The sequence below is a fragment of the Phragmites australis genome, chromosome 15 (assembly GCF_958298935.1).
Source record: "Phragmites australis chromosome 15, lpPhrAust1.1, whole genome shotgun sequence".
NCBI lineage: Eukaryota > Viridiplantae > Streptophyta > Magnoliopsida > Poales > Poaceae > Phragmites > Phragmites australis.
This window is the reverse complement of record NC_084935.1, coordinates 29,135,597-29,155,188: the sequence shown is the minus strand read 5'-3', so window position 1 is coordinate 29,155,188 and position 19,592 is coordinate 29,135,597. Positions and strand designations below refer to the sequence as shown.

At 45.5% G+C, this 19,592-nt stretch overlaps 3 protein-coding genes across 3 annotated transcripts; all 3 read left to right on the top strand.

The window, feature by feature from the left end:
- The first annotated feature begins 1,231 nt into the window (after nt 1-1,231).
- LOC133892844 (pathogenesis-related protein 1-like) lies at nt 1,232-1,966 on the top strand. The gene has a single exon (XM_062333812.1). The coding sequence runs from the start codon at nt 1,296-1,298 to the stop codon at nt 1,794-1,796; it is 501 nt and encodes a 166-aa protein (XP_062189796.1). The 5' UTR covers nt 1,232-1,295; the 3' UTR covers nt 1,797-1,966.
- Nucleotides 1,967-11,070: 9,104 nt separating this feature from the next.
- Nucleotides 11,071-12,203, top strand: LOC133892284 (uncharacterized). Its single transcript, XM_062332969.1, has 5 exons — nt 11,071-11,201; nt 11,254-11,395; nt 11,479-11,533; nt 11,586-11,758; nt 11,877-12,203. Exons 1-5 carry the CDS (start codon nt 11,071-11,073, stop codon nt 12,201-12,203), a joined length of 828 nt encoding a protein of 275 aa, XP_062188953.1.
- A 5,701-nt stretch (nt 12,204-17,904) lies between these two features.
- Nucleotides 17,905-18,594, top strand: LOC133893045 (pathogenesis-related protein 1-like). Its single transcript, XM_062334017.1, has one exon. It carries the CDS (start codon nt 17,965-17,967, stop codon nt 18,457-18,459), a length of 495 nt encoding a protein of 164 aa, XP_062190001.1. The 5' UTR covers nt 17,905-17,964; the 3' UTR covers nt 18,460-18,594.
- The last annotated feature ends 998 nt before the right edge of the window (nt 18,595-19,592 follow it).

Below are 19,592 nucleotides of genomic sequence, written 5' to 3'. Positions count from 1 at the left end.
AGGAGTGAGGCTGGAGAACCATGATGAATTTCTAGTCATGTGGCGCGAACAACCGGAGTCGATGAGCCACTTGTTCTCCAGGCCTCCACCTACCACCTACACATGAGAAGAATAGAAGGTGGATGGCTCAGTACTGGGGTTAGTCAAAAACCTCATAGGAATCCAGTACTGGGTCATCCGCCCTGAAGCAGAAACAGTAGGTAACTCAACACCAACACGCTGGGGGTGAGTACCACGATGAGGAAAATATGGTCCGTCAAAGCGCTGAGACTCAAAGCCTCTTACATGTGAACCAAAACCATATGAGTTATGGTAAAATCCATGCCGGGCAACACCTTTAGCAAAAGACTGAAAAGTGCTAGGAACTCGTGCGTGGAAGCGAGGAAAAGACTCATGTACACCAATAGAGGGGCGGTACATGTCCCGGGTGCTCCAATCCCACTCACGCCGCTCATCTCTCCTACGGCGAAAGCAAAACCCAACCAGGTGACCATCTCTCTGGCAGTAGGTGCAGTGGTAGCGTCTCTCAGGAACTCGATTGTCGGTCACTCGGGGCTCTCTTACAGGCTCTCTCATCTTAGGTTGTGGAGCTCTCTTGGGTTGTGGTGCGGGCTTCTTCTTTGTGGGTTGTGGAATTGGTTTCTTGATGGGTTGTGGTGCGGTATTGATTTTGGACTTCTCAGCATCTAGGGTAGTAGATATGGTGAACACAATCTTACTCTCCCCATTGTAAGCCACTCTCTTAAAACCCAACCCAAGAGCTGAAACATCCATGATACTCCTCAGGCAAATAACATGGAAATACCATGCTGGCAAATTTGTTGCCTGCTGGTTAATTGTTCAAAATTCCCGTGAAAATCCAAATAAATAATCTTCTGGAACCCTAGCTTTCCGGCTATACATGCCATGCCAGATGAAGTACACCTTCCAAATAAAAGTCCCTGCCCCTTTTGCAACAGCTACTTCAAGAGCAAGTCTTCTAAGTCATTCAAGTTTATTCAATTCAATCCTGTAGCACGTTCCTATCGGCCATCGCGTCCATGAAATTATTACCCCTCTTGGGAAAAAAAAAATAGCTTCTTGTGGCCACCATTGACTGACCAAGTCCAATCAATCTCCATTTCTTTTACAGTTTACTCGAAGTATCTTGGAGCAGTCACCGAGGTCTTTTCTCGTCGCTACTATAGTATAAATACCCCTGGCACTCGCCACAGCTCATGCATCACAACGGCAATAAGCTAATCACACACATATACAAGGTGCAAAATCACTCAAGCTTCATAGGTTTATTAGCAATGGCATACTCACCGAAGCTAGCGTGCTTAGCTCTGGCTTTCGCGGCCATCGTCGTCGCGCCGTGCGCGGCGCAGAACTCGCCGCAGGACTACGTGGACCTGCACAACGCGGCGCGCGCGGACGTGGGCGTCGGCCTGGTGTCGTGGGACGACAACGTGGCGGCGTACGCGCAGAGCTACGCGTCGCAGCGTCAAGGCGACTGTGCGCTGGTGCACTCCTCCGGCGGGCCCTACGGTGAGAACCTCTTCGGGGGCCCCGCCGGCGCCGACTGGTCGGCGTCGGACGCCGTCGACTTGTGGGTGGCGGAGAAGCAGTACTACGACCACGACAGCAACTCCTGCTCGGCGCCGGAGGGCCAGTCGTGCGGGCACTACACGCAGGTGGTGTGGCGCGATTCCACCGCCATCGGCTGCGCCCGCGTCGTCTGCGACAACGGCGGCGTCTTCATCATCTGCAGCTACGACCCGCCGGGCAACGTCATCGGACAGAGCCCGTACTAGACACTATCATACGACGTGCAGCATGCAGAGGTGCATGCACCAATGCACGATGCATGTTAAATATATATATACACATGCTGCCTATATGAAAATAAATTGTCAACTACATACGATAAAATGAATTACTATGGATAACTATATGTCAATAATATCATGTGATTTGTGAGAAACGTTGCTTTTCTTATTGTCACATATAGCCGTGGTTGTGCGCTTATCGTTGTATAGAATTTGCTGTAGCCACCTACAGCTGATGACCATGTATCATCAATGTGGTACGTCTTTCGCTCGCTTCAGCTCTTGCGTTTCCGTCTCCCTCGAGACGATGAACTTGTTGTTGTAAAAAGTTGTTGTGTATGAGTCTCTCTCCCAACCCTGAAACTAGGAATCCTTGCAAATCTTGCGCAATCGTAGGGGCATTCTTAGCATCTGCCTCCAGATCTCCTTCATCCGAATCCACACATGTCCATGAAAACACACAGAATTGCGCATTTTCTATAAGCACCACGAGGCAGTCGAAGATATAATATTCAAGATTGCACTTCTCTTATTGCTAACCCACCAGCGTGCAACTGATTCAAAATCAGTGGCTATAACTTTACCAAACGACTCAGAAACAAAGCACCACAAGTGATTAGCTACTTAACACTTGAAGAATAAATGGCAGATGCATTCTGCCTCGTTGCAGGATAGGCTACTCTCAGACGATTATATTTTCGATTCTTTTTAATAACAAATGCTTATAAAGTAATAGTCAAAGATGTATATTGGAGATCGTATTGATGTCTAAAATGATAAGTGAAAAATGATGAAGGGTAGTAAATTTTACTTGTTCACTACTACAATAATGGTCATCAGTGCCGGCTAAATCGGCTGAATCGGCTGCCGCCACTGTCCCGATCCGATGAGTCGCTGACCATATCGCGGAACGGAACAAGAACACACAAAAGCAACCATGTGATATTCCTCATACATCAAAACATGTACTCACGCTTTTATTCTCTTAACAATGTCATACAGATCTGCACAAACACGATAATTGTAAAGCTAATCTATGGGAACCATAAGACAGATGGCTTGCAATAGAGTCATTTTGCAGCAAGGCTCCCAAATCCTGCTATAAAGAATACAAACATGAGTTCACTTGACCAACTGAAGAAAGAAATCAACGATACAAACATACATGAATCATTCTTGCTGGTTTTTACCTCCCTAGGAATGGCAGAGGACCCTGTTCATCTGGATCTAGTAGCTGTTAGGGCTTGTCCTCCACATCTACACTCCTGGGGCTCACCACAGCCTATGTGATCATCAACACCGTAGTCTTCACCGTACTAACTGCCATGACCAGTAGCCTTCTTGCCCGATGTCGAAGGCTCCTACCCACCGCCTCCCATGTTGCCGGTTGAGGCAATAGCCATGGAGCTCACATCCGGCCACCAGAGTTGAGGACGACATACACCAAGTTGAGAACCAAGGAGGGGTGCCCAACATCGTCACGCAGCACATAGGCCTTGACTCGCTACCGCATGGGCAGGCGGTGATGGCCTGCATGGGCACGCTTGCACATGCGAGTTCCAGCGGTCGGCGTGTGCTAGTTGAGGAGATAAGGGAGGGAGCAACTGAAGAGATAAGGGGGAGAGAGGAACTGTGCGGAAGAGATAAGGGAGAGAGAGAGAGAGAGAGAGAGAGAGAGAGAGAGAGAGAGAGAGAGAGAGAGAGAGATTGATTGAGCCGGACCTCAACACATGAGCCAAAACCAGAGTGAATCCAAATTTTGGGTCCGGTCAGATATTCAGTGCCGGCCCGTAACACGAACCGACACTGATAAAAACGTATCAGTGTTAGTTCATGATTACCAACCGATACTGAAGTATCAGTGCCGATTTGTGCTATGAGCCGGCATTGATACTAAGTATCAGTGTCGGTTCACCCCAGCTCAATCATTGATCGAGAGCAAAATATTATGAACCGACACTGATACTTCACAGTGCGGGTTCAAGCCTACTCGACATTGATGATCTGGCGTGGATGACCAGTTCTGTTGTAGTGGTACTATCAAATGTTGGTAGAAGAAAATGATAAAGTTGAACTTAACTACAACATGATGGAAGACTAGAGGAGGTAAACCTTTGAAAATGATCTCCATGTTTATACGTTTCCATATCACGTCTGCATTATTCCTGCTTGAGTGGACTTCTGTGCTCTCGTTGATAAACCACCATCCAGTGGCTTCACTTAACCCGAATCATAATGCAGAAGTAGTCATGTTCGATTGCGAGCTTGTCTTTTGCATGTGCAACCTGCATGCAAGTTTCGAGCGACTTGGTCACGGGGCACACGTTTGGTCAGCGTATAGGCCATACATTTCCACACGTGTCTAAGATAATCAACAGATGGCTAAACTTTAATAAGTATGCTTACTTCGAATCTTCGATTAAGAAAGGATGAGAAAGTTCATCCCGATCGTCATCGATCTGTCAGCTTGATATTTATCCACATGTCAATGTTATATATATATGTAAATCGTATCCGTCACGAGACTTGTAATCACCCAGAGAACTCGAATGAAGATTGACCAATCAAAGAGACCCAAACCAAGATTATGCAGGGAACGTATGTTTCTGTCGATGAGTCGTTCACAGGATGCGCAGTTTGCCTAGTTGTTGCTTGTTAGGTACTTATGAGACTCCTCGAAAATAAATAAAAAATAAAAAACATACAAGTTTAGTTTTTTTGGAAAAAGTTTGAGCACGCTATTTTCTTACCAACCGAGCAAGCAGGCATCACACGACATGCTAAACTAACTGCCATATCAATCACGTATTACGTACGTACGTACGTAAGCAGAGAACGTAATGTTAGCCGTCGCGTGCATGCATGCGTGTCTGTACAGCTGCACTAGTGACGACATATATACATCACACGCCTAGCTAGTAGCTACCGTCCTCCATTTCCAATTGGTGTTCGAGTAACTTCCTAAACAAGCTAGGTCAGTTGGAAATGCCGTCCAATTATGCACGCATCCTAATATTTTTCGTACCAAAACTGACCCGTCAGAGATGTGGTTTATGCATCTTCCAATCACGCATGCATCCTAATTTTTTCGTATGCAATCTTAACTACTGCTGGTTCTGACGGGCCATACATGCTCGTTATGCATGACTCAAGAAACTGATTTTCAGTTCACTGCTAGTACCGGTAGAAAGAGAGAAAGAAAAGTACTCATGATGCTTTCGAGATGCATGCCAATGTGCGAAATGTCAACCCTTCTCTAACTTCCAACTTAGTTCTATGTACTAACCACCACATGCATGTTTTTTTACGGTGCATTGATTTTTTTTAGCATGCATGCATGAATTTAATATAATACAATCCGCCGCCAATGGCGGGAAATTAAGGTACGACCGGGCCGGTCGAGGGTCGTGATTTCCATATCGTTGGTGACTCTTGAATAGCACATGCTATATAGTATGCGGAAGTCATACGTATATACCTATTGAGTGTGTCAAAAGGGAGAGATGTCCCTTGTTTCAAGGCATACTCATGCATATGTAATTAGGCTACATCACAGAAATCACAACTACAGAAATTGCCTATACTGCCGGGTGCCGGCTGGTAACCCACTTTCACTGCCGTTTATTCAGCTGACAATGTGTAACGGGTAGTAATAGTCAGGGACTATCACTACCGGACTTAGAATTGGCAGTGATATACTTATCACCGCTAGTCTGTAATATGGACCGGCAGTGATAGTCTGTTATGCATGGACCGACAATGATATTCCAAAAATTTGATGTTTTTGGTGCTAAAAAATTAAAAAAAATATCCTTTTGCACCTGAGGAACCCTCATGCCATTAGGGCAGTTTCTCATGAAGTGGCTGGTTTGATTGCATATGAAGCATGCTCTCGGCGCATTTGCTGGCATTAGGGCGCTGCTCTGCTAGGATTGTGCTGCATTAGGATTGCAGTAGGCTGGTGCTGTTGTGCGGGATGTGGATCCTGGAGTTTGATACTGCATGGTTTGTCCTTGCTGGTGTTTGGTTCTCTGGCATGGGCTAGATCTGTTTCCTTGGAACTTTTTGTCTTGCTGCCTCTACCTTTGGTCACGGAATTTCTTCTTTCTCTCGCTTCTATGGATGCACAAGCTTCTTCCAAGAGGATTGTCTTGTTCATATATGTGTTGAAATCCGAATAGATGATAGGCACTAGCTGGACATACAAGATGTGATGTAGTCCCTTCTTGAAGCGATCCTGCTTCTTGTAGGTTGACACATGACACATCTTCGGGTGCATAGCAGCAAAGCCTGATGAATTTTCTGATGTACTGGTTCACTGTCGTTGGACCTTGCTTTCGGCTACAAAACTCGTTAGCCTTCATCTCTGTAGTTCTTTCTGGATCATGGTATTTCTAGAACTCCTCACAGGTTGATGGCTTCAGCATCCGCTGATGCTTCACAGTAATTTTCCAACCATATTATTGTTGTGTCGGTTAGCTGGTGAGCTACTAGGTTAGTTCACCCTATCAGGACCTTTACACATGATGACATTAAGCTTCTTGGTGATGGCTCTATGCCAGTCATCAGCTTCTAGTGGATCTTTGGTGTTGTCGAATGTTGGAGGCTTGATCCTCATGAATTCTGCCATCTTGCTGGGTGGTCCAAAACCATAAACATGATTATTGTTTGCTCCCTGTGCTATGGCCTCCGTCCAATGAGTCTAGTTGGCCATTACTGTCGCAAGGTCATTTGGTGGTGGTGGGGGGGTAGTTTGGTCCACTAGCTGTTGTGGCGGCTTTGTTGTACCACTCCTTAATATAATTATTGGTCTTCTACCTTATATTCCTCAGCATCATTGTCCTCCACATACTCATCCCGTTCATATGCTTCGTGGCCAAGTTGGTTGTTGGCAGCTCTGCCTCTTCCTTTATCTTGGTTTGCAGCGGCGTTGCCTCATATTCTGCCTCAGCTTGCAATAGCTCTGCCTCAGCTTCTCTAGCCCTGCTGGAATCTCCCTCTAGTTTCTCTTGCAACTTCCTTTCCAGAAACCCTCTCATGGCCACATTTGCGAGGATCATGTGGTGTCGCTGCTGAATGCGAGACGACTGCCTCACTGGCTCCATCTATTCTCCGGAGGATAAGAGAGAAATCAAGAGTTGAGGTACAAAGCTTCGAAATCAGGAGCCTTGTGTACTTTTGAGAGCCATCTTCGATGTAATTGCATACTGTGTACTTTCGACACCTAGTGTACCGCAGACGGCACAAAGCTTCCCACAAGAACTAGGGAAAGCCCTTCACTCGCAGACAACACAATGTAGTTTGGACTTCATATTCCATCTGGCGAGGAAAAGTAGAAGCTTAGAACCAGCATAACGGAGTTTTCAAAAAGCAACAAGGCATAAGGTATGCAAAGAAGTTTTCACAACACAATTGTTAGAAATTAAGGAGACAACGAACACATTTATCCTAAGGTCACGTTCCACAGCCAAGTATGGCTCTAATACCACTCCTATAAGATCCCATTCCCAAGATATCATATGCCTCTTATATCGGTCTCCAGATTAAATATAAAAGTTGATATGCATAGTACAACAATTGTGACATCACAGTAATACATCATATATAAAAGTATTAAGGTTACATAAAAAAGTCTTAAACCATAGAGTATTACAAGCCTGGCCAACAATCCAACAAAATCACAACGGAACAACAACAACAAGCCACAGGCAGCTAAGGTCCGAATGCAACAACTAGTCTATTCCTCATCCATGTATTTTGTCTCTAGCAAAGTCGATATCTGCTTCCTCATCTGAATGATAGCAATGAGTACGGAAGGTACTCAGCAAGTCCTATACTATTGCAAGGGTTTGATAGATGCATAAAGGATGACTCAATGATAAGGATTTATGGTTTTAGTTTTAAGCATAAAATAATTTATGCAGGTATCCAATTATATTCTCTGCTGTTAACTTTGAAAACTGTGTAAACAAGGTAATAAGGTTTATCTGGTAAGGGGGTTCGGTCCTGGGAGGGGTTGCACCTCGCTCCATAATCTCTATCTTTGTGTATGGTGTACCTCTAGTACTACACAGTTCCTGGCAGATCAAGCCATCAACCTCATCACATAGACATCTAGTCTCCACACACTTAGTCACCAAAGATACACACACACCGATTCTAACCAAGTGAGATCATTGCTTTGCATGCCATGACTGTGGGCACAACTATTCAAATAAATTTACACTCTAAAGAGATTGTATGATGTATCCACATGATATGCTCAGCTTCCAACCGTTGCAAGCAAAGGACCGAATCAAACCGAGACACTTCTAGCTATCACCTTCTCTTGTTGGACTATACTACAAGATATCTCAAGTGCTTCAAGTCTACGCAAGGGATGACAAGGTACCACGGGGACCTTCGAAAAGAGTCTGGTTCTATAAACATTCGTGAAGCACCTAACAGATAATTGGGCTCTATTTGCTTCCGTGACCTCTAGGTAAAATGTCCAGTTTTCTCGGAGGATAGAAAAGTTAAGTCCTGTCCATACAGGATGCATAGTTGCACTGTGGTGGCTTAGCATGATGGCACAATTATTCGGTACTTATACGGCCAGGGCAGACATCTTCAACTGGCAATGAATGCCACGCGGGTAATTCAAGCACTTAAGAGAATCCTCACCAGAGAACTACTCTACTTGCCCCTGCTAAATGGTTTTCACCCATTTTACACACCACCTGCCATATCCCACACCACATCAAGGATTTCATAATCACAAAGATTCATGGCATATGGGTATGAGTTGAATTAATTATTCAGTGAAGCGACATCTCCAAAGAGATGTTTTCCACTAGCGACATTTCTGAAGAGATGTATTTCATCCTAAGCATGCTAGATATTAAGCTGTCTTCCGACGTTAATATAGATAATGACAGGTAAATCCTAGTGTGATATGTATTCTGGATAATACATTTAATTAATACATGATAATTGTTTGAGAGGATTTAACTACTGCAAGTAGTTGAGAATAGCACACTACATAGCACATGCGATAATAAGTTATATTTTTAAGTTGATCAATTTAGATTGTTGAAAACATAGATTCAAAATGATCAAGGAGATATAACTTGCCTTCTTTGAAGTCTTATTCTAAAATTTGGTCAAAGTCGGGTTTTTCCGGTTCCTTAGTGAACTCCTCCGGTTCTGCAAACGCGATTACGATCAATAATTTTCTATACTACAGAAGAATCAAATAACACCAAATGAAAAACCAAATGAGCCCTAATGGATATCATACACAAAGATAGAAGAATAGATATCGAATTTAGATGAATTTAGACTAAAGAATTACCGAAATCATAGTCAATTATTACTATCGCCCATGCGTATGCACAGGTTGGCGAGCGCTAGTTCCTTTTAATTTACACACGTTTTTCCATGCAAAGCATGGTAAGTCCTTGAGCTACATAATATTCAAGTTTATCCGAAGCAATCCTAGGTGCAAATCGATCGATCGCGTCCATGAAATTATTCTCCCTCTTGGACAAAATTTAGCTAGCTAGGTGACACACTTGCATTGACTGACCAATAATGCGATCAATTACCGTTTCTTTTTCCAGTTTACTCGTTCTATATATCTTGTTCGTGCATATAAAACTCTCACAAATAAAAGCGGCCGCTTGTACAAGAGGTTTAACATTTCTTGGTTTCGACCAGCCTGATAGTGACACTCACATAAATCAATGCACGCGTATATATACTTGTCACAAATCAAATATTCAAGGAACTCCAACACCCTACACAAGATGGTTTCTACCCTACAAGTAGAACACTTTTTGATTTAATTTGTCTTAGCGATTAAGTTGCCCGAACATCCATGATACTCCTCGGGCAAATAATATGCAAATGCCACGCTGGCAATTTTGTTGCCTGCTGGTTAATTGTTTAAAATTCCTGTGAAAATCAAAATAAATAATCTTCTGGAACCCTAGCTTTCCAGCTATATATGCCATACCAGATGAAGTACACATTCCAAATAAAAGTCCCTGCCCATTTTGCAAGTGCTACTTCAAGGGCAAGTCTTCTAAGTCATTCAAGTTTATCCAATTCTGTTGGACTAATCCCAACGTGGGCCTCGGGGACTCGTTTCACATGGTGCGGAAGCAAGCAGCCGTGTTCAAGTGAGAAACTTTAGTTCGTATATAGTTCGTATACGGGTCGGATGTCGTATGTGTGCAGGAGTACGCACAGTTAGAGTTCATGTCAGAATTGATTCATTTTAGAGTTAGGTTTGCAATCACTTTAAATATTGAGTTCTAACCCTTGGATTGTAGAGAGTTAATTGAGCCTAAATTTTTCTCTAGAGAAGTTTCGATCTGCTCCTTAGTCTTACTTGTTCTTGACAACACTGCAGGAATATGTTCTCGTCGAGTTCGAGTTACGCATGTTCGATCTGTCTTTGCATCTCGTCGGGTAGGTCGTGACTCGTGTGTAGCTACACGAGCACGTACTCGGTGGTCGCGTGGTCAAACGCCTGTGTGGTTGAGAGATTACATGGTCGAGCACGCACTGATGGTCACTGACGTGGTTGAGTGGTCAAGCGTAATCTGGTCGTGGTCAGGCACAAACTGATTGCACACGTACTGATCGTGGTCAGGCGTGCCTGTGATCCTCAGGTAGGAGCCAACATTTGGTATCAGAGCCTGAAACGAATTTGGCACTAACTGATGAAGATGTTGATCGTTCCTCAGGGCGAGGCGACGTGGGAGAGCGGTGGTGGGTCGTTCCTATACCTGCAGCTGACAGCGAAGAATTACACGAGCTGGGTAATCTGGGTGCAGGCGATGATGGAAGATCAAGGCATCTAGGATTCAGTGGAGCCGATGACCAGAGTGGCCATCGACGAGAAGAAGGACAAGAAGGCAAGGTCGCATCGTTTCCAAGCACTCCTGGAGGATCTCCAGATGCAGGTGGCAAGGAAGAAAACTACGAAGGGGGTCTGGGACTATCTCAAGACAAGGTTCTTTGGAGCCGGAATAATCCGTTTTGTTATTAATGGGAAAAAGGTCTTCTTATGAAAACTCTTGTTCCAAACAAGCAACGGATTGAGCAACTAGCCTCGTGTTAAGAACGCGCGACTGCAGAGATTGAAGGGTGACTTCAACTCCATGCGCATGCAGGACGGAGAGACACTGAACTAGTATGTCGGAAAGCTCAACACCATGTCTGTGAGGTACGCCAATCTGGGGAAGACACTCGATGGCGCTGCATTATCAAGATGCTGCTCGACACCATGCTGGATCAATTCCTGAGTGTGATCGTCGGGATCGAGCAGTTCGACGACCTTGACAAGATGCCATTCGAGGAAACCGTGGGGCGGCTGAAGGCTTTTGAAGAATGTGCTCACTCGTGTGCATTCTCTAGCAATAACACTGGTGACAGCCAGCTTCTGCTCACTCAGGCTGAGTGTTAGGCGCGATAGAAGAAGGATGGCGGTGACTCCTCATCAAGCAACAAGGGTAAATACCACCCTCCTACAGATAGCAACCGCGGTCGAGATGGTCATGGAAGCAGTAGAGGCCATGGAAAAGGTGGACGTGGTGGTACATCACGTAATGATGAGGAGAGCGGCTAAGGCGGCGGTCACCGCAACTAGAGTCACATTAACTACTACAATTGCTACAAGATGGGGCATTACGTGAATGAATGCAAGGCACAAAAGAAGAAGGAGGAAGAGAAAGGTGAGACATCTCTCATGTACCGATGACACTGAGCTAGCCTTACTGCTCGCAGTGTCAGAGGAGATGATACCAGGTCTGCAGCAAAGGCGGCATGCTATGTTGCTGAATGAAGAGAAGTTGAAGGCGGAGCTACGCGACACCATAGAGGTTGGTTCCAGCTCTGAGGTTTGGTACCTGGACAACGGAACTAGTAATTACATGACCGGTGATAAAGAGAAGTTCAGAGTATTGGATGAAAGTGTCACTCGCAGGGGTGAAGTTCGATGATGGCTCCATGGTGCAGATCATGGGCTTAGGATCTATCCAGTTTAGCTGTAAAAATGGTGACCAGTGGTTGTTACAGGAGGTCTACTACATTAATAGACTGTGCAGATACATCATCAACCTAGGACAACTTACCGAGGTTGGACACAAGGTGATCCTGGATGCTGAACATCTACGCGTATATGATAGTAGTCCTACGCGATTGCTAATGAAAGTGAGGAAAACTCCAAATTGCGTCTACAAGATCGAGCTGCATCAGGCGATGCTAGTGTGTTTCTTAGCTAACCTTGAAGACCCCGCATGGCTATGGCATGCGAGGCTTGGTCATGTCAACTTGAATGCTATAAAGCTGCTCGTTGACAAGGAAATGGCGATAGGGGTATCACTGATCACGCACTCAAACTAGCTATGTCAACGGTGTTTGGTAGCGAAGCAGGTGAGGCAGTCGTTCCTGGCAATGAGAATTTTACAATGGAGAAGCCACTTGAGCTGCTACATGCTAATCTCTATGGGTTGTTCACACCATCGATTCTCGCCAGTAACTGTTACTTTATGTTAATTGTTGATGATTAATAACGGTGGATGTGGGGTATATGGTCAAGTCGATGTACCAAGCCTGCTCCATATTTAGAATGTTCAAGCTGCAGGCCGAGAACACGAGTAGGCAACGTGTTAAAACATTGAGGACTGATCGCAATGGGGAGTTTCTCTCTTCCGAGTTCACCCGGCTATGCACGCCACATCAAAATGGCGTGGTGGAGCAGAGGAACAAGACCATGCTGGCGACAGTGAGGTCATTTCTCAAGAGCACGAACGTGCCTGGAAGATTTGGGGGGAGGTAGTGTTGCACACAATGTACCTACTGAACCGGTTAGCGAAGAAGGCGCTGGACGATAGCACTGCGTTCGAGGTCTAGAACGGAAGAAAGCCACACCTAGCACACCTTCGTGTGTTCGGCTGCATGGCGCATGCAAAAGTAATGATGCCACACTTGAAGAAGCTCGATGACCGAAGCCAGCAGACGGTGTATCTTGGCATCGAGGACGGATGCAAGGTGCACCATCTCTTTGATCAATGACGCGGGAAAATTCATGTAAGTCGTGATGTCAAATTTGAAGAAGACGTGGAGTGGAATTAGAGTACAAGCGCAGGCGGAGGGGATCCATCAGATTTCGCCGTTAAGGTGGAGTTCATCACCGAGCCGGTAGTGGACGGCTCTGCGTCTCACGGGTGTGGTACGGTAGGCGTACCAGTGCCCGTGGCACAAGTCGATCCAGCTCCTTCATTAACTCCGCTAGATGGCGAGGTGACACCGGGAGGACTAGTTACCAGGGCGCAGGCTGTTGCATGCATGGCACTGATCGCTTCGACATCTCCTGCCACACATATAGTGATGCCGACCCCTAAATCACCATCGGATAATCAGGCTACACCGTTGCCGAGCGGCAGTAGCAACACAAACAAAGGGCCTGTTCGTGACAGGCACATCGACGACATCATGAGAGATTCTCGAAGGGTGGACCTTGAGGAGGAGGATGTGAGGAACCGTCCAAACAATATTCTAATTAATCATTAATTCGATCACTTACATATTCTCGACTTCAACGATTAATCAGAATACCACCTCGGTAGTCCCTACACGTGTTTTGTGCCCAAGATCGGAACACATTTCTTCCAACATTTTGCATCACAACATAGCTTAAGAAAGAGCAAGTAATTAAAGTTATATTACAAGTTCTTAAGCATCATGATTTACAACAATTTACAACAAAAGATAAACTACACAGCAGAACAAAACCTATCAGCACAAAAACTAGGCGGAGCCATATGCCCTTAGACTCCACCCAAAAGCACGCTATAAGAGAGTAGGATGCACTAGTCTTGCCTGCCACCGACATCGGCGAACATGAAGTAGTCAAACACGACTCCTCCTCACCTGCAAAACCTGTAGAGAAGCTGAGTACGAAGGTACTTGCAAGACTTAATCCGTATAGAACACATATAAATAGCTCGACTCCAAGGATTATGCATTGAGCCATTAACAAGGAAAAAGGCCACAAGGTTAAGTAACTTATTATGCGAAAGAAAAACTTGACACAAGTGTGTGAGCATCTACACTAGAATCCCTATATCAAACTATTCCATAACCAACAACATAATATAACAAATATTGTAAATGGAACCATAATAGACCAACAATAGTAACGACCAACCACCTCCCAACATACCAATCATCCCACAAGCATGACTCTACAACTGATGCAGATGGACAGAAGCTTGCTCAATAACCGAGAGTGTGGCAATTCGAATTGATTTTACACCCTGCAGGGGAGTACTCCTGGACCCACATGACACGAGACCACCGCCCACATGACCCATCAGTCGCGAGTGATGATTCACGTATCAACCGTTCACGTACCCACCCCAAACCTTTGTGCCCCGGTTGAGTTAATGTGGAAGCCACCTAGGTCCCGTGCGTACGACGAGTTACCGGCACAACCTCAGGCACCCCTAATAGCATCCCCGCTCACACCTCAACCACAGGGTCAAATGAATGCGGTGACTTACGATACTTGGTTTACCGTTCCCATATACGACATGTGGTCAGTACAAAAAAGTGCTAAGGCCAACGACACCAACGGACGGTGCTTAAACGATGCAAGCGGTCTACAATGCCCGGTTTCCTCTCCCGACCTGCCCCCAGGACTTTCCTCTGGAGTAGATAACACCCCTAACACCGCCCACATCTCGTCTCATACTCACCACTCATCCAACCAACACCATCGACATTATCACTGTGAACAATAAATAAACCTAAAGCTCGCGAGCGATGGAACATACCACCACTCGACTTCTACCGGTGACCTATGCATTACTAAGCATGTCGCAGCTCTTTTAAGTTAGACATCATCACGTTAAAACCCGGCTACAAGGGCTACGGATCATCAATAATACAAGGTAAAGGTAATGCATCAAAATAGGTTCTACCCATATCTCCTAACAAATGACTCACTAATATGCAAACATACATAAAGCGTAATTTATCAATTTAGATATATATGATCCAAACTAATAGTTACAATATGCGTAGATGCTTACTTTGCTGCTCTTATTCAAAACAAGATTAACCACAAAGCCTCCTCGTGAAAACCCGCTACTCTCCGGTTCGACGATCGCTAAAGAAAATAATGCATCGTAATAAGCATGATGAAATACTATAAAATATGCTTCAAAATGCATGAAACTATTTTTCCTATTTAGAACAAGTCATAAGAAAACTAGCAAAATTGGTTTCACTAATTTTGGACTTGTAAAGAATTAACGGTGAATTAATAAAGTCTTAACCAAATTAATTTATCTTAGAACGTTAATTTATTATTTAATGGTTGGAGACATTTTTAATAGGCATATTAGGTTATTATGAAACCAAAAATGTTAGTTTCATGATTTTTGGAGCTATGGAGAATTTATTATGAATTTTACAAGTTTTAGCGAACAGTGAACTGCGCTGAAACGGTTTTGTCTGAGTTGACCGCGGTCAGACCGCCAATAGGGGTGGTTAGACCGCTGGGAGTCTCGGTCATACCGCCGGAAATCGTGGTCAGACCACCACGATTCAGAGAGGTTTGGGTTTTGGCGGTTAGACCGGCTCGAGGGGCGGTCGGATCACTGGAACGATAGTCAGACCACGGAGAATCACAGTCAGACTACTCGGAGCGGCCGGAGGCACTTGGTGGGCTCACTGGCGATGATTCTGGTGATTCCAGTGGCTTTTGGGGTGGGTATTTGGACCTAGAGCACCCTCTTGACCTCCTCTACCGCATACGACCACACGTATAAGCCGAAATCGTCCAAAACTCAGCTATTGCCTTCAATGCTCAAGAACACTAGAACTTCACAACCTTAGCTCCAAATTCGATATCTATCCAACCAAAACACGGATTTTTGACATGTATGCCTAGGGGACTTACCCAAGGTGCTTTTCTGAGGTTGGGGACCAGTGGGTGAAGGAGGAAACAGAGGGAAATCGCTCGGGAGGAGGATGAACGCCAGTGCTTCTCGTGTTTCAACCCTAAACACCAAAAGACATCAAATCTGGCCTAAATCCTTCGGGAAAGAGCAAACGAATTAGAGGGATAGGAAGCTTATAAGCTAAGGATCGCGATGTTACCACATACTCACCTCGAATCCAAGTTCTTGTGGGCGGATTTGAGGGAGAAGTAAGAGAGAGCTTGAGAGGGAGAGAGGGGGCAGCTCCCCTGTGCTTGACCGGTGGAGAGGGATCACAGGAGAATGAGGGAGGGCAGGTGGCTGCACGTGAGGGAGAGGGAGGGATGGTTGGCCCACTCCGGTGGGGCCCACGTGCTAGAGAAACAGAGTATTTTCAATGCGATTTCTATTTCCAATGAGATTCAAGCAGCAGATGATGAGTGAGTTTGAGATGACCCATCTCAAATTGCTCAATTACTATCTTGGGATTGAGGTAGCGCAAGAAGATGGGAGAATTAATCAAGCAAACAACATATGCGAAGAAGGTCCTTGGTCAATTTGGCAGGCTGGATTGCAATCCCACAAAATTCCCCATGGAAGAGAGGACTTAGCTGCATACGGATCCAGATGGGTAGCCGGTGGATGTAACTGAATATCGCCGTATCATTGGTTGTCTAAGGGATTTACTCCTCAAAAGATCTAACCTTTCATTTGCTGATGTGGTGGCAAGCAGATTCATGGAGAAGTCCATGGTGATGCATCGCAAGGCATTGAAGCAAATTCTTCGGTATTTGAAGGGCACCATTCATTATGGGCTTGTGTATTCGAGAGGAGGAAGAGAAGAAGTAATCACTGGGTACACTAATAGTGATCTGACTGGTGACATAGATGACAGGAAGAATACCGGAGGTATGGCTCTCTATATCAATGATAGCTTGGTGTCATGGAACTTGCAGAAGCAGAAAATAATGGCTCTGTCTCTGTACGAGGCTGAATTCATTGCAGCAACGGCGGTGGCATGCCATGCTTTGCGGCTTAGAAGTATGTTAGAGTAGCTAATAGGAGAAGAATCTAAAGTAGTGAAATTATTGGCTAGCAACAAATCGACAATTGCTTTGATGAAGAATCTAGTGTTTCACGGCTGCAGCAAACACATTGACACCAAGTTTCATTTCATTAGTGAGTGTGTTGAAGGAGGCCAAATTGAAGTGGAGTTCATCAGCACAGAGGAGCAGCGAGCCGATGCTCCGACAAAGGCATTGGCGGTGGTGAAGCTGGCGGTCACGCGACATCTACTAGGAATTCGTGATCTCAGCCCACAGCAGGATTAGTGGGAGTATGTTGGACTAATCTCAGCGTGGGCCTCGGGGACTCGTTTCAAGCAACACGAAAGCAAGGAGTCGTATTCAAGTCAGAAACTTTAGTTCGTATATGGTTCATATACGGGTTGGATGTCGTATGTGTGCAAGAGTACGTGTAGTTAGAGTTCGAGTCGAAATTGATTCAGTTTAGAGTTCGGTTAGTAGTCTCTTTAAATATTGAGTTGTAACCCCTGATTGTAGTGAGTTAATTGAGTCTGAATTTTCCACCAGACAAATTTCGATCTGCTCTTGAGTCTTGCTTGTTCTCAACAAGATTGTGGGAATATGTTCTCGCCGAGTTTGATCTGTCTTTGCATCTCGATAGGTAGGTCGTGACCTGTGTGTAGCTACACGAGCACGTACTCGGTGGTCGTGTGCTCGAGCGTCCGCGTGGTCGAACGCCTGTGTGGTTGAGAGATTACGTGGTCGAGCATGCACTGCTGGTCGCTTACATGGTCGAGTGGTCGGACGTAAACTGATTGTGGGTCAGGCGTGCGCGTGATCTTAAGGCAGGAGCCAACAAATTCAATCCTGCAGCACGTTCCTATCGGCCATCGCGTCCATGAAATTCTTACCCCTCTCGGGGGAAAAAAATTGCTTCTTGTGGCCACCATTGACTGACCAAGTCCCATCAATCTCCATTTCTTTTACAGTTTACTTGAAGTATCTTGGAGCAGTCACCGAGGTCTTTTCTCGTCGCTACTACAGTATAAATACCCCTGGCACTCGCCACAGCTCATGCATCACAACGGCAATAAGCTAATCACACACATATACAAGGTGCAATATCACTCAAGCTTCATAGGTTTATTAGCAATGGCATACTCACCGAAGCTAGCGTGCTTAGCTCTGGCTTTCGCGGCCATCGTCGTCGCGCCGTGTGCGGCGCAGAACTCGCCGCAGGACTACGTGGACCTGCACAACGCGGCGCGCGCGGACGTGGGCGTCGGCCCGGTGTCGTGGGATGACAACGTGGCGGCGTACGCGCAGAGCTACGCGGCGCAGCGCCAAGGCGACTGCGCGCTGGAGCACTCCAGCGGTCCCTACGGTGAGAACCTCTTCTGGGGCTCCGCCGGCGCCAACTGGTCGGCGTCCAACGCCGTGGGGTCTTGGGTGTCCGAGAAGCAGTTCTACGACTACGACAGCAACTCCTGCACAGCGGGGCAGATGTGCGGGCACTACACGCAGGTGGTATGGCGCGACTCCACCGCCATCGGGTGTGCCCTCGCCGTCTGCGACAACAATGGCGGCGTCTTCATCATCTGCAGCTACAACCCGCCCGGCAACGTCCTCGGACAGAGCCCGTACTAGACACTATCATACGACGTGCAACATGCAGAGGTGCATCCACCAATGCACGATGCATGTTAAATATATATATACACGTGCTGCCTATATGAAAATAAATTGTCAACTACATACGATAAAATGAATTACTATGGATAACTATATATATGTCAATAATATCATGTGATTTGTGAGAAACGTTGCTTTTCTTATTGTCAAATATAGCCGTGGTTGTGCGCTTATCGTCGTATAGAATTTGCTGTAGCCACCTACAGCTGATGGCCATGTATCATCAATGTGGTACGTCTTTCGCTCGCTTCAGCTCTTGCGTTTCCGTCTCCCTCGAGACGATGAACTTGTTGTTGTAAAAAGTTGTTGTGTATGAGTCTCTCTCCCAACCCTGAAACTAGGAATCCTTGCAAATCTTGCGCAATCGCAGGAGCATTCTTAGCATCTGCCTCCAGATCTCCTTCATCCGAATCCACACATGTCCATGAAAACACACAGAATTGCGCATTTTCTATAAGCACCACGAGGCAGTCGAAGATATAATATTCAAGATTGCACTTCTCTTATTGCTAACCCACCAGCGTGCAACTCATTCAAAATCAGTGGCTATAACTTTACCAAACGACTCAGAAACAAAGCACCACAAGTGATTAGCTACTTAACACTTGAAGAATAAATGGCAGATGCATTCTGCCTCGTTGCAGGATAGGCTACTCTCAGACGATTATATTTTCGATTCTTTTTAATAACAAATGCTTATAAAGTAATAGTCAAAGATGTATATTGGAGATCGTATTGATGTCTAAAATGATAAGTGAAAAATGATGAAGGGTAGTAAATTTACTTGTTCACTACTACAGTAATAGTCATCAGTGCCGGCTAAAAAACGCTATCAGTGGTGGTTTGTGAACCGGTACTGATAGTCCATTACTCTCAGTGCTGGTTTATGAACCGGCATTGTCGGTACATGGTTATCAGTCGGTACTGAAAAGGTTCTTGCAGCAAAATAAAAAATAAAAAAATGAGCTGGCTCGATTTCGAGCCGAATCGGCTGCCGCCACTGTCCCGATCCGATGAGTCGCTGACCATATCGCGGAACGGAACAAGAACACACAAAAGCAACCACGTGATAGTCCTCATACATCAAA